The sequence below is a fragment of the Dermacentor andersoni genome, chromosome 4 (assembly GCF_023375885.2).
Source record: "Dermacentor andersoni chromosome 4, qqDerAnde1_hic_scaffold, whole genome shotgun sequence".
In the NCBI taxonomy this organism is placed as follows: Eukaryota; Metazoa; Arthropoda; class Arachnida; order Ixodida; family Ixodidae; genus Dermacentor; species Dermacentor andersoni.
Genome location: NC_092817.1, coordinates 95,551,645 through 95,566,466, shown reverse-complemented (window position 1 = coordinate 95,566,466; position 14,822 = coordinate 95,551,645). Strand labels below are relative to the sequence as shown.

Below are 14,822 nucleotides of genomic sequence, written 5' to 3'. Positions count from 1 at the left end.
AAGTATTGTTCGTAAGACAAAATTCCAGCCAGTCATGATGCTGGACACATTAATATCGTAGGCAAACGGTCAATGGCGAAGGGCACCACTTACGAACAGAAAGCTTTGTGAATTCAGCCCCAGAGCCCGCAGTCACAGAAAAGTTTTTTCGCTAGAACTGTTTGTAAGAGCAGGTGCCAGCCAATCGTAATGTTTCACATATATTAGCGAATGTGGCTGTAGCCAATGGCAAATAACAGCTCTCACGAACGAGAAGCGTCGTGAATTCGGCCCCTGGTTCTTCCGACATATATTTAAGAAATGGAGTGTGTAGCTTTTACGTTCTTCTGTAACTACCGGGTCAGCTGTAATAAATTTCAACGACTAAGTTTTTCGCAAACTTGAGCAAAAGCCTTTTTTAAAACCACGACCGTTTCCTGAGCTAACCTCGCCAGAGTACATGGTTCGTGCCAGAATAATTTGCCCCCATACCGGATAACCAGCATTAGAGGTGAGCAACCTCACCGATGCGTAATTACGTGCGCCTTACACGTCATTAACACTTAATTATCCCAGATTCATTACGCAGTACGGCAGGGGGGTGGATGTTGCGCATGTTCTTCAGTCAACGCAAGTAATTTACGACGCATGTGCTGACTTACGGCTAAACATCGAGAAAGGCGGAAGCCGCGCCTGCCTGAACTGTTCCTGTATGCTCTTCTTGTGCAACGAATAGTGCCTTACAGCTCTAACAAATCGCTAAGCCAGTCTTCTCTAAAGACTGTTCTCGAAAATAAACTCCCGACGAAGCCGCCAAGGGCCAACAACATTTGGCCGAAACCAAAGCGGGGTCCAGGCCCACCCCACCAAATCGCAGGGCACTGAATAAAGTTATCTGAATGAATGAACGAAAGACCCTTTCTTACCAGCTCATATTTGCGCTATGTCAGCTGTTTTCCTCAGCCCCAACGGTGAACGCTTGTGAATTGTCGATGTCGGGATTGACATCAACTGCTGTATTGTTCCTTTTTCTTTTTTTTTTTTTTTCATCGCGCAGGTCTTGGACCCGCTGGCCTGAGCGGCGGCGAACAGTTCGGTCTCGGCCCCGGCCGGAGTCCTCTGCAAGGAGGAGCGGGAGGTCCCGGTGGTCCTCCGGGCACCGGAGCCGGCGGCCCCCTGCACCATGGCTTCCCGTTGCCGGCCACCTTCCCGTGGGCTGCAACGGCCAGGGGCAAACCCAGGCGCGGAATGATGCGGCGGGCCGTCTTCTCGGACGCGCAGAGGCAAGGGCTCGAGAAACGCTTCCAAATACAGAAGTACATCAGCAAGCCGGACCGCAAGAAGCTCGCCGAGAAACTGGGCCTCAAGGACTCCCAGGTGACCTGCTTCTCGCGCGAGCGCCGTGTATTAGGCTACTTGACAGGCAGCGCTGGAGTGCCGTCATCTCGGGCTGTCAGTGCTGTCATGTTCTGTACGTAACAACATACACAGTACTGCGGTCGGCTTCTATGCGTGAAATTGGTTTACAGAGGCGTTCGGTGTCTCACGATCACGTCGATTTGATTTCACTGCACAGAAAATTGAAAAATTGTTCGTGTAACAGGGCCCGAGATGGCGGTGTCCACGAAATGAATCTTCTGTAACATCGCCTATAATCAGAGCTGAGTTTTATTACCACGTGTGACGCGGTTCGTCAGAATTCTCATTGTGTTGTACGTATATGGTGTATACACGGGCACACGCAGCTACCTGAATGTCGTCCAGTGCAGCGGAGATGCCAGGTAGAATTCGTACTCGCAACGCAATTGGCTACTGGTAGAATCTTCGACGCGTCATTGCTGTCGATGGCATGAGAATCCCTCACTTCTACCAATATTGTCGCGATGAAAGGCTTGATACACTGGGCAAATGGTTTTAATGGCTTCGCACTGTCGCTATCACGTCCATTACGTTGTAGTGTTTTTTTTTCTTTGTTTTTCACTCACCAGTCGTCGTATTCGTCTTTCAATGCACCAGTCCCTCTCAACCCATAACCTGACAGCGAGCACGCATGAGAGTTGTTGCTTGATAGCGTGTGGCGCTGTCAAATGGTTGCCTCATCTGCTTGACCGCCTTCAGTAGGCGGCAGGTCCCCCTAAAAACCAATGTCGCTCACATATAGTTTCGTGAGACCAGGCCATACTTTATTAGAGTGTACCTACATTCTGCCAGTAAACTAATCGCCCCTTCGTTGGGAAAAGTGCCTTTTTTGGAACCCTCGACAAATTTGTCCGGCACAGCCTGACGAATCTGGCGGTCTGACAACTTTCGCATGTACCGTCGAGTTCTCCGCCTAACTTGTTTAGACGCTTTGCGGTCTTTACGCCTAATTGCAGCCCAATCACTTTGAATCGCCACCTTTTCAATAGCTTCCTTCGCCGCCGCAATATTCATGCCTCCTTGTACTCTCTCCGAAACAAACCGCACGGAGCTCGCGCATCCGCTTCGGCCACCATCTGTTCCTCCCGCATGCGATCACTGGGCGGGCGCGTAAAATGCCTGCTCTCTCTCACTCTTCAGCCGCGAGTTCGCCAGCAAACGCTCTACACAAGGAGCACGCAAAGTCGCCCGCAAGGCGGTGGCGGACCCTATACCTCGCCGCGAAGCGCGCGAAACGAGAGCTCGCGCACGACTCCCACACGGCAACCACACCGCCGCCACCACGCACGGAAGTTCAAGGCAAGGCCACGTACTATGCATGCCGTCCGTTGCATTGGAAGCGAGCTGTAAGGCTCACACCGCCACCAAGCACGGGAGTCGGGTGGGGGCGCATTTTATTACGCCTCGGCCGCCCGCCTTCTCCCGAGCGATGCACGCACCCTCCCACCTTGTTCCCAGCTCGCCCGCCGCGCCGCTAAAGACGATGATGGCGATGATGGTCATCGTGCGCAGCGGGCATGATCTCCGCGTGCGCCGCATCTGCCAGGCGATGTAACTCTATTCCGCGGTGGGTGTGGCAGCTCGCGTCTCTCGCGATAGATGGCGTGCCTGCGCCCGACACCGGCAGGCAGCGGCGCACAACACAGGTGGGTGCGGATACACCGGGAGGAGGCGTAGAGGTATACGGGGCACTAAAATATTAATAAACGTGTAAGAGAGGCAGAGGAGGCGAAACAGTAATGAAGACGTCACAAAGAAACAAAGGCAGCTGAAGTGAGGCGTAAAATGAGAGCGAGAGAGAGAGGGGGGAACGAGCTTGCTGCTGTTTCCAGATGACGAAAACGAGGGGAGAGTGTTAAGAGCAGGAGCCACGTGCCTAATAAAAACTGACTACAGAAAGGGGGCCATGTAGCTAACATAGGCAACATAGGCATAGTTCCATCTCTTGCGCATGACACAGAAAACGCAGGGAGCGACGGGGGAAGATGATGCACTGTAAACTGTGCTCTTATGCACTGCACACTTACCGATGGTTGCGGGAGATTGAAAACAACAATGACGTGTATGCTCGCCGGCGAGGCGCCGTGCACGTACGGTGTATAATCTCGGAGTTCTCAGACGCCCCGGCTATACATAACCCGGGCGCTCGATGAAGACATTTAAGTCGGGTAACACCTCCGCCATAATTCATGCGGAAAAGCTCGGTCGCGCGCGAGTACGCGTTAGAGAGAGAGAGAGAGAGAGAGACGGCCGACCCCTTTCGCTCATCCTTCTTTGCTTTGTCTTCCTGGTTTCTTTTCTTTTTACACCTTCCGCCCCGTTTCCGCTAGAGCTACACTACGCGTTCTGAGCAACGCACAAGGAACACAGACGCGCGAGGCGCCCCGTAACGATAGCCCCTCGTATCTCACCGTACTCCAAGCGCTGCCCGTTCCTCAAGCTCAGAAGACAAAGAAGAAAACCCCCCAAAAAAGAAAGATGGAGTGCGACCAAAGTACCAGAGCGCGCAAGACCACGTCGCCTTCACGAGGAAGCAAGGCACTGCAGCGCTAGGCTGCCTCAAGAACTGCTGCTTGCGGACCGAGAGGGAAGTAAGCAGGCAGGCGTGGAGGTGGTGCGGGGGAAAGGGGGCTTGGCCGCGCACGATCGCTTTCCTCCTCAACGACACTACATAACCGAAACCTGCCGCGGCGAAGCGCCGCTTGCCCCGAGCTCTCTCGATCCACACCCCTCGGTCCGCTGCGGCGGCGTTACAGATGCCCCGGAGAAGCCCATAAATATCCGCGATAAGGCCATCCGTCGCTTCACGGGGGCGTCGTCGAAAACCGCCCACTTTCGCGGCGGCCGCGACGGCGGCTCCGTTGTTTCTCGACGGCGCAACAGCAGCGGCAAGCAGCGCCACAGAGAATGCGTGCGGCGGCGGCTCGGCGCATTAACGAGAGAGCATCCATCCGTAAGGGGGAAGTTGGGGGGGGGGAGGAGAGGGGTTGCTGTGGCGCGCACACATCCATCCATGTATACGCTTATATACAGCGCGTGCACGCGCGTTCGCACGCACGCCCGAGACAGTGTAGGGTGTATCTAGCCAGTGGGTCGCCCCGCCGTCTTGTGTTCCGATCACTCTTGGCGCGTCTTAATCTATCGTCCTCGTCCTTTCTTAAAGCCGCCCTCTCCTCCTCCTCACCGCTCGGGCTTGTTATTAATGTAGTTGTTTATAGCCCGCTTCCTCACTCTTGTACTCATCTCTCCAACCCCCACCACCCCACCTTTAGAATTTTTACAGCTTCTTCATCTGGTCGAAACGACCCTGTCCGGACAAGAGCATGGTCACGCCCAGAGGGCGTTTGTTCTGCAGCTGCATAGCGATGTGCTTACTATATACTGTAGTTCGATCTTCATCGTATTTTTTTTTTCCTTCCGGTCTTATTTATGCGCCATCTGAAACCTCAGTGTGGCGTTGCCTCTCATCCATTCTTTCCTTCGTGTGTCGCTTTATATGTGTCGAATGGTTCCTAAATGGGGAGGCCATCGATGTCGCGAACACGCCAGCCGGACCACTTAACGCCGCCGCAACGCGTGCATGTGGCGCTCTGTCGACGGTTATCGTACACAACACGAATGACGAATTGTAAGCCTCCGAGGAAATTCAGGCGCATATGCTTTCGTCGAAAGCACCGTAAAAAAAAAAAAAACGTGGAAAGAAGAAAGAAGTTGACAACACAAATGCAGCGTACTTTTCAGCGGGTGATTCCTTTTCGTTCCTTCATATTTTTATCTTTTCGTTAGCCATCCTATGCGCCGCGGTTTTTGTTACTATCACGGATGTACACAGACTTCTCGAGTTTACAGTTACGCGAGCGTCTGCGGGGATATCTGAGACTGGTCACAACATTTCATATTGATATGGCACCTGTTCCTGGCTGCACGACTATGCGTCTTCTGTATGCGCCTTATGGACGTCACCTGACAACATGTTTGCTGCTGTTTCTGTATGCCGTGGTCTGCGCATACCTTGAAACGCTGTCTCCGTGCAGAAACTGCGAAGTATATTTTAAAACAAATCATGCTATTCTAAAGATATCTTTCGCTGTGTATAAGGGGCGCAGTTCTCGAACTGCTGTCAGCGGACCACTACAGGGGTACCCAGGGAGCTGCGGTAAGCACTTGTCATTGACGATCGGAATCTATTGAATGCGGTTATGGTCCGACGAGGTATTCGGTCAATGTGAACGTGTGATTTGCGCGTTGATTTTGATCTATTCGTATATGAGATGCAAGGTTGTGGTCTCGCAAGACTCGTGGCTACGTCTTTCTTGAACACAACCTGATATGGTCACCCTCTCGCTCCATACACAGCATTAGTTCCAGCTTGTGCTGTAGACGGCCAGAGAGAAATAAGACGCCCAGGACGTCACTTTTGTAGTATGAATACAGGATTACAAGGAACGATATTTCTTCAATCCTCAAGGTGGAAGAAGTTGCATAAAATGGAAGGTTGGCATCCACTGGAACGTTGTGCGAGGTTCCGAAGCTTCATGCTTCCCAGCAAGACTTTCTTTCTAAGTAATGCATGTGGATTTCTTTCGCAGCCTCGTGCTGCGAGTAGGTGCCAACTGTATGTCTTTCATAACGTGGTTCTAATTGTCGGCGTGTGCTTTTCCATGACAAGATAAATAGGAAATATTCGAGGCTTTAAGAAGCCTGATGAACTGCATCGAGGCAATCAGACGCAAGGCAGGATTCAATGAGGGTAATGCTAATGCTATTTGGTTTCTACATGCCATGATCACCACTGACTAGGCTCCGGCGGTGTTGGTAATACCGGGGACGCAGTGCAAGAAGGTGTTACCGAAACACATTGGCTCTTGTATACCGCTGCGTGAAATCCGCCACGTGGGCCTCAATGCCCCTCTTCGTGCCTGCCTTTTGTGCCACCAGTGCTGAGGCCGGGTCCACTGGTTCTCTGTCAGTGCGTCTCCTGCCGATCACGAAAGTATTATTGACGATACTAGTTGATAATACTTATATAGTACGCAAACATCCAGCGTTGTGTGAAGTCTGCGTATCCTCATTGTTTCCCGTCTCTATCGCGCTGGCAAGATGAATCATTAAAGTAATAACCGACAAAAATGTTTTGCAAGGTCTTAAGTGTAATCGCTGGGAATGCATGTTATCCAGGAATGTATTAACCGATCCAAAAAGAAATAGTAGGCGCAACGCATAAAGGTGTTTTCAGTGTTGTCTATCTGTCAAGAGCGTATAAATGGGGACATCGGATCAACCAGATCATGGAGATCGCGTTATGCAAGGTGGAGAGCACTCAGTGGTCGCGACATCGTGTGGAATTGACAGCATAATCAATAAACGCCTGTCCAAAGCGTCAAGGAGTTGGTGACGCGTGAGCCTGTGACACGTGCCAAGGTCGCTGCTCTGGGAACAATCGAGTCATGCGAAACCTGTCAAAGTGTGGCGTCAATTGCCCTTTTTCGGTCGTGGACACGTTACCCCACAGCAGTGTCGATGGTTTACTATAAGACACCGGTGATTACTGGCAAAAGTTTCCGATCACCTGGACACAAGCGATTTCCATGCCTCCCGGATTTTCGTGTTCGAAGCCTGTACAAATTAATAAGTCAGAAGAAAATGAAAAAAAAATGAAAACGCTATTTGGTCGTGACAGCCATCAAAGCCCAGTGCGTCAGCTCGTTCCTTTGTCTCCCCGCCTTTCGGATGTCTCAATTCAGCGCTTGCCACCCGAACAACGAAGAGGGGAACTTCGATCGAGACAGGGTGCGTGACCCTTAGAAGAGAGCCCGTCCCGTGCCCCATATCAACTCTCCTTCTCTTCCGCCCTGTCTGTCCTCTCGCTAATGCGCCTTTCCGGCGGGAACAGGCTTAATTAAAAACGCGACAACTGGAAACAAAGTCGGGGCGTGGTTTTTAAGGAGTCGAAAGACAACCTTGCCATCACTCTTTCAACCCCCCCCCCCCCTCCCCGTTCTCAGCGGTCTTTACAGACTATTCCTTTCTTCCTTCAGCAGGCTGCTCTTGTTCACGCTTATTATACCGTAGTTCGTTATTTTTGCGTGTTCTTTTCTACTTTTGCTTTTCATGCTACTTGGCATTTTCCCCTCACGCTCCTGATACCTAACTTAGCTTAGTATTTGTTTGAGGAGCATTCTAAGCCGACCGCCTTTGCAACAGTCCTTCCCCCCTCCGTTCGTTCTTTCTGCGCGCTTTATTTCTCACCTCGGTCACGTGCTTGCGTGCCTGCAGAAGCTCTTGCGTGCACACCACACGGGGTGATTTTCTCCCACTTCGCTTTCACGTATATCCAGTTCGCATACGGTGCAACTGACCGAAAAGGGCAGTGAAGTTCTGCATGCATGGCTCACAAAGTTTTTGGAGCAGGAGGGTAAGCACGAGGGATGCAGTGTGTGCGGGCGAGGGCCGTAAAGGTTACAAGAGAACGGTTAAGTGCAAACGAAAGAAAGACAGAAAGAAAAGAAGGCAAACGGCGAACCAGGGATGAATCCTGCGAATCGCCATTATCGTCTTTATTACGGGGCGTCACTGATGCCGTTGAGAGATCGGCGGCTGCGGCGGCGCGGTGTTCCGGGAGGACTATTTATTAGTTCTCGCGTTTCGCTTAATTGCCTCTCCCCGCTCCGACTATGTAGCGTCGCACGCAGTGAGCTTGGTAGCAGCTCCGAGCACCGGCAAGCGTGCGCACGCACTTGCCGAATACACACGCCTCCGCACGGCTCTCGATAGCACAAGGCGGGCCGAAGCTTCGAAGATTCACGGGGCGAAGACATTCGCCTATAACTTTGGTCCTTCGCCCCTCGTTGTGTGTGCCGCGTTTCCTCGTGGTTCTCTCTACTAATATGTACAGGAACTTCTTGAAATGAGCACTTCCTTTAAAGCCTATGCAGCCGTGGCAGGCAGTAGTGCCAACATAGGATTCACACATAACGATGCGTGCTGTATTTGTGACATTTGGCTGAATAATACAAAACGCTTGTACTTTTTGTAATCATGCATATATTTTACTTGCGAAATGCCATGCTTTGAAAAAGTAGTTCATACTTGCACGTCCTGCGTAAATTCATCAAGAAACATTCGTCACAGCTGTCTTCTCTGCAGTAGGATGCGTTCTGGGGGGGAAGCCCGCTGGTGTGGGCGTGTGTGTGCCCTTATGACGAGGCACAAGTTTGTTGCCGTTCTCTTGTTTGTTTACTTGCTGGTTTGTTTCTTTCATCTCTTAATTCTCGCATATATTTGAAACTCTTGTTGTTGTCTCACCTAAAAGTACTGACATGTAACGCTGCAGAGAGAGGGCGGATCAATGATTATAATGTTCACAAGTTCGCAAACGGCCTCTCTAAACAGAATTTTTCGTTGCGATAACTCTCAAAACCCAAACTTTAGATTTTTGGCAACATATACATCTATTCCCGCGTTGGCGAGCTCGGTGCGCGATGTTGCACCTTTTGACTGCCAATACGGAAGCATGCTACACGTGAGTGCTACACAAGTACTAGACCTACTGCACGTCACCGGCATAGAGTACCATCTGTTCATAAGCGTCCGTCCGTCGTCCATATCGGCGGGTCACCTTCGACTTCAGAGGCTTCATTGCGCAGCATCTCTGCCTAAACTCTGTAAGCACACGTCGTAAAACCCACCAAGCGATGAACCTTTTTGGCCAACGCCGTGGCTCCCACCTAGAGGCCGGGTGCATCAAGGACCGACACACTCCGGCGCTGACAGGCTGAAGCCGGAAAACAAAACAACTCCCACTGCAGGCCAGAGGCGATCGCGCGCTCCCGTGCCAGCACCGTTTCGAAGCGCTATCGCGCTAGCGCGGCACTTAGGGGCCGCGTACGATTACACGAGTCTATGGCTCGTTGCCACCGTTTAACATTATGATAAACCTCCACTTGCGTGCGCCCGCACGCACAGACACTCGCGCACGCGTCGACGGCGTCCGACCATCGATCGATGCGTGTTCGTGCGTGCGTGGTCTTTTATTGGTGGCTATAGGGACTGCGCATACGCTATCCGCTCGCTGCGTCGAAACACGCCCGTTAGCTGGCTCGCTCTCGGGACTTGGCGGCAACAACAACGAAAACAAGCGGCGCGCTGCCCGCGCGGCGCATAATGCATGCAAACCATAGCACGCTCCGATAGAGCCATCAGCGGCCCGCGTCGGAACGAAACGAGAAAGGGCTTCGTCGTGATTTAGTCCGCGCCAATAAGCATTAATGCGTTAACCTGGAGCCCGGAAAATTTCGCCGCCCGTGGCATCTCCTCATTCCCTGTTTACCCAACCCTTCTCCTCGCTCGGAAAGCGACGCCCATTACCATTCGACTCTCGGTTATCTGTTATACTCCTCGCCGAAGTCGTAAATAAAGTCGCACTGATTTGCACCGCCCGCGAGCTACTTCTACGTGCAAAGAGGTGCTCCCGCGCGCGCACGCGGGAGCTCCAGGTTCTCCACACGTTCCCTTCTTATCCAATCCGCCCTCGTCGTTATTTATAGAGCCTCCGCATACCTGCGCGCTCCCCGGATCACCATGCATGCAAGTTTCTGCTCACTACGAACACCCCGTGCACCGAAAGCTCAGTTGAACGGTAATAAAGACGAGCGCTCGGGGTACTTTCAAAACCGCGCGCCGGAGTGTGTGCAGCGGGAAAGGCGCACGTTGTAACGAACTGGCGTGTCTATATAGGCGATATACTATATAGTATATCTATGCAGGTGTCTATATTTCTCTTTTCTTTTTCGTCTTTTTTCCTTTCCGCTCCACCACCAAGAGCCGCTGATCACCGACATGCCTTAAACGTTGCGCGCTTTTAATTACCCGCCGCCGTGTAGATGTATATACACGAAACGCCAGCCGGTCGGCCAGGCCTGGCGCGAAGGCCTTCTTTCCTCTCCGCCCTGACTGCTCTTCTCTCGTTCGCAACGCCGCCGGTCCACGCCCACTGCCATATATTTCTCTCGTCGGTTGAAATCTTACACGCTCGGGAACGCCTCATCACCTCTCCATTTTTTCGCCGTGCGCTCTCACACACACGCACACTCACGCGCTCCATACGTCAGCAGCGACTATGGGTACGGCTTGTTTCGTCGCCGCTGTAGCTCGTTTCTGGCTGTTTCAGCTGATAGATACACATTTCCCCGGCGCTTATAACTTATTTCGCTATCCTCGGGCGTCACGTGCGCCTCGTATATAAAGCTATATATACGCCGCTGAGTATAGCTTGAAACGTTAAACCCGAAGGTGAGTAACGCCTTCCTGAGGAGGCCATAAAATCTCGACCGTACTCTGCACGTATGCAGCCTAATTTTCTTGCGTCACGTTGCCCCAACCGATTACACTTGCGACGTTCCCTATTGAGCAAGGCGCACCATCTCGCCTGACCATCGCTGCACTACCCTCGAAATCTCGTGCGCTGTATTAAGGGGTAATCGCGTCGGTCCTTTTTTTTATTATTTTTTTTACTGTGCGCAAAACAAGTTGAGAAAATTTTGTTTGCCCAGTGTCTAGTATTCTGCGCGCGAAGAAGCACGTACGTGCCCTGAGGATAATGTCGCCGTGTACGTTTCGTTTGTGATATTCTGGATGTTATCTCTTTTTCACTGAGGCAACCTTGACCGGAACATCCTGTCCCGAAGACCCCTGATCACCGGAAGCATCGGGATTTCTTCTTTTCTTCCCAGTTTTTCTTTTAATTATTCAGATCGCCCATTTGTTGTGTGTTTTACGTTGTGAGTAACATCATCTCGGTGCCAGGCGTTCCCGTACCGCGAGCTCGTTTGACTGTTATAGCCATCCTCGTAATTAGAACTGACAAAGCACCGCCGGCAACACTCTTCTAAACATGTAAATCTCGAGCTTCGTTTCTTTACTGCGAGCAAAATGCATATTTATGGGATCTCTAACAGGCCTCAAAACCTAGAGTCCTTAACTACGTTCTTGGCTTACAACTGCGGCGCCCAATGAGTGCTTATTGGGGCAAGGTCTCGATATTCTTGAGCACCGTTTTCTATGACAGTTTTCATGAATAAACTCACTTTCCTAAAAAAATAATGTCTTTTCATTCTACGTTTTATACCTGCCTTTACTAGCGGCACCCTCTAGCAGCGGAGCAGCGTATACCACTCTTATTTGAGGCAAGGCAGCGGGATTCCGGGAACCTTCGAATCACACCTATAGCAGCCTATGAAGAAAGTGCGCATGTTATTTTTATTTCTTATGGTTGTGCCTTCCGAATTCTGAGCGCACAGTGGTCATTGCTTATGCGCTGAGTGTGATATAAATTTTTGCAGAGGTTATCGCTCTACAACACGCGCTTGTTTCTTAAAGTCATCGCTGTCCACTCCTTCTGTGGAGCTCGAAATAGAGAGGATGTCGATTCTGTTTTTCAGAGGTTTGTCGTTTCTCAGGCATGCCTAGTGAAGATATAATCATTTCTATGCAAGAAACACGTGTAATAACTTCGCTGCTACCCTCGGGCTGCCACAATTAAGAAACTGCGGCTGAGAGCAATTTTTTTTCGTAGCGGTAATGTGTGTAGCCACACTTGTAAACCGAGTAAGTGTCAGCTGACTTGACGCTGTCTTCTTCTATCATCCTTTATTAACGTTATCTCAGCAGATTTTTAACTGTTAGATGAACAGTGGACCCAGGCACTGCAATTGTGGCTGAGTGCCTCGACCTAAATGGGGCCCAACAGGTTTCCAAAAGGAGGTTTCGAGATACCTTGCTGGGAGATTGGAAGGCGCGATAAAGGATACCCCCGAAGCACACTGACGGCGCGTATACAGGGTGACGCAACACGGTTGGGAGCACGCTTCGACCTTTCGCACGCATGCACCCTCAAGCGCGCTGTTGCAGCATGCACGCAAACTGGCATTTATAGCGCGGCCGGCCCGAACAAGTCGTCATCATTACAGCGATATGAACCCGCGAAAGCAATAAAGAAAGAAAGAATGGAAGGGATCCCGCGAAATGAGACACACTAATGTTACCTCAGCTGTGAGCTCGATTACGGCCCCTTTATTATCTTTATTTCTCTCTTCAGCATCTCGGAAAGTATCAGCCCCTAATGGCGATCATTTCATATTTATCACCGATGTGTAATGATGATTAAGTGCCCTCGGTGGCGCGATTTTGACGTCGAGGCGTTTGCTTCTGGCACGCGTTAGCGGCCACTTTGCTGGCAGGCGAAAATTTCGCGCGCCTCCGCTGCAGGCTGTCGCAAGAGCTGAAATCCTGTTGAGTGACAAACTGTGCGCCGCGCGGCCCTCTAATTAGCGCGAAATGGTTTCGCTAAATGCGCCGTCACCGAAACGGCTCCCGCGGGAGTGAATAAAGTTCGTCGCAAGAGGCCGTCCTACCTCGTGCGCAAACAGAATCAATTAACGTATCGTAGTTTATTCTGTGGGGAAGCTACTAATAGTCAGTTGTTGAATTCCTAGAGGAACGCTCTGCTTTGTACTTCGCTTCCTCGTATCACGCGGATCACGTCGCTGGAGTATTATATAGTTCGAGTTGCTGGCTTGTGCAGGAGCAGCGCGGTTCATCGTTTACCATGAGAAGTCAGGAGGAACGTTCCATGGCGCATCAGCATCTGTCCACGCGAAGTGGTCAGCCATGTCTATCTATGTTTCCCTCTCTCTCTACACCTTCATCTATAAAATTTTACAGCAGATTGTTGTGTTTGCTACAGGTGAACAAATTCCAACCGATTTCGGTTCATACCTGAAACTGAAACTCTGGGAACTCTTGCTGTAAGATGTTGCTGTCATGCACAGCTTACGCCACGATGCATTTTGAATAACCTTGACTTTACTTGTGCTCTAAACAGCAATCGCCTCGCTTCCTGCACCTTCCGGACTTCATGCCGAGGAGCTGTTGCATTCCGCCCATCTCGGAATGCGGCAACCACAGTTCGAAAACGTACCCGCTATCACGTACTAAGCAGCAGGACGTCATAGCCGCTAAACTACAGATACACGTGACCTTGTGTTCCGAAGCACATATACGCTACTTATTGAAATTATGTCCACTGTGTTATAAGCGGGACGTGCTCTGCTTTCCTCAGTGCCCAATCGTTAAAATATCCAAATGGCTTCACAGAATACGAACGTATTGCGAGTTTCTCAGAAAGTGGAGTCTAAAAGACCTTGTTTGGGGGGGGCAGGGGGGCGTCGCAATGCAGGCATCCTGTGTGTCTATATATATATATATATATATATATATATATATATATATATATATATATATATATATATATATATATATATATATATATGAAGATGATGGCTCTCATGAACGTTACAGTACGTACAACAAGTTCTATACAATTTGTGGCTACGGCGATTGCACTGGGAACCTGACACTGCACAGTTCTGTCGACATGCAGTGCAGAATGCGCATCGCCTAAACATAATTATATTACAGAAGTTGTACGACAACTGCCTTAACACTCGGTTACTTCATCTTCGTAATTTATTTATTTTATTCATTGTGTGCAATAAGTAATATTTATTGTTTATGTATAGATATATATGTCCGGAGTTTTACTGCCAGTACGAAAACGCTAGATTTTGTTTCGCCAAATCGCAACGACATATAGAAAACATCTCTGGAAAGGATAAATGCAATCTCCGCTATGGATAAATATGGCTTCTATATGAACGTCGGTGAAACACGTACGATTAAAAAGCGACTCGACGTCACGAGGGCTATTTCGGTACGACACGCTACAATGAAAACTGATCGCTCTCACCACACTAACCAAGTATACCGCCGCAAGTCACTGCAAGACATTTCTTTTTTTCTCGCGCGTGCGCGCCGGCGTCAAACCAACAAAATGGCTCGAGGTAGCCGAAATAAAAACTGAAAGGGGGGGGGGGGGGGGGGAGGACGCTTCATTGCGCACAGTGAAGAGTCTTTCGTCCACCCAGCGATCACAGATAACAGTGTCTCGGGCGATACGCACCCGCGAGGCAATCATCGTGCGTTGCCCAAACCTAACCAACCGTTCACTGCCGCAGCAGCTGCAACCTTTCGACGCGCTCATACTATAGCTGCGTCGCCCGAACCTCACGTACGCTCTGCTGAGCAGTTCGCGTCCGCGGGAGCCATGAATTAAACGCTTATATCGGCGTCTCTTCCTATCTGCATACTGTGTGTACAGCGAGCCGCGACACGAGCTTCCTGACGCGAGACGCCATCGACGTTTCCCGTTATATGGTGTTTTGCGGCGCTCTGTATATGCGGTACTGCCGCCATCAACAGCTTGCGTCGCGTTGATATGCCTTGCGTAACAAGTATATATATATAATAGCTCGCCGTGTGTACATATAACCGAAGGATGAAGAGTGCCCGAATTTCTCTTCGAAGGG

At 50.6% G+C, this 14,822-nt stretch overlaps 1 protein-coding gene across 1 annotated transcript in view; it reads left to right on the top strand.

Moving 5' to 3' along the window:
- Positions 1-14,822, top strand: part of Dbx (homeobox protein Dbx) — a 95,651-nt gene that overhangs the window by 65,467 nt on the left and 15,362 nt on the right. The window contains exon 4 of the mRNA XM_050183511.2: positions 1,037-1,356. Within this exon, the coding sequence (XP_050039468.1) occupies positions 1,037-1,356 (320 nt within the window). The remainder of the gene's footprint in view (positions 1-1,036; positions 1,357-14,822) is intronic.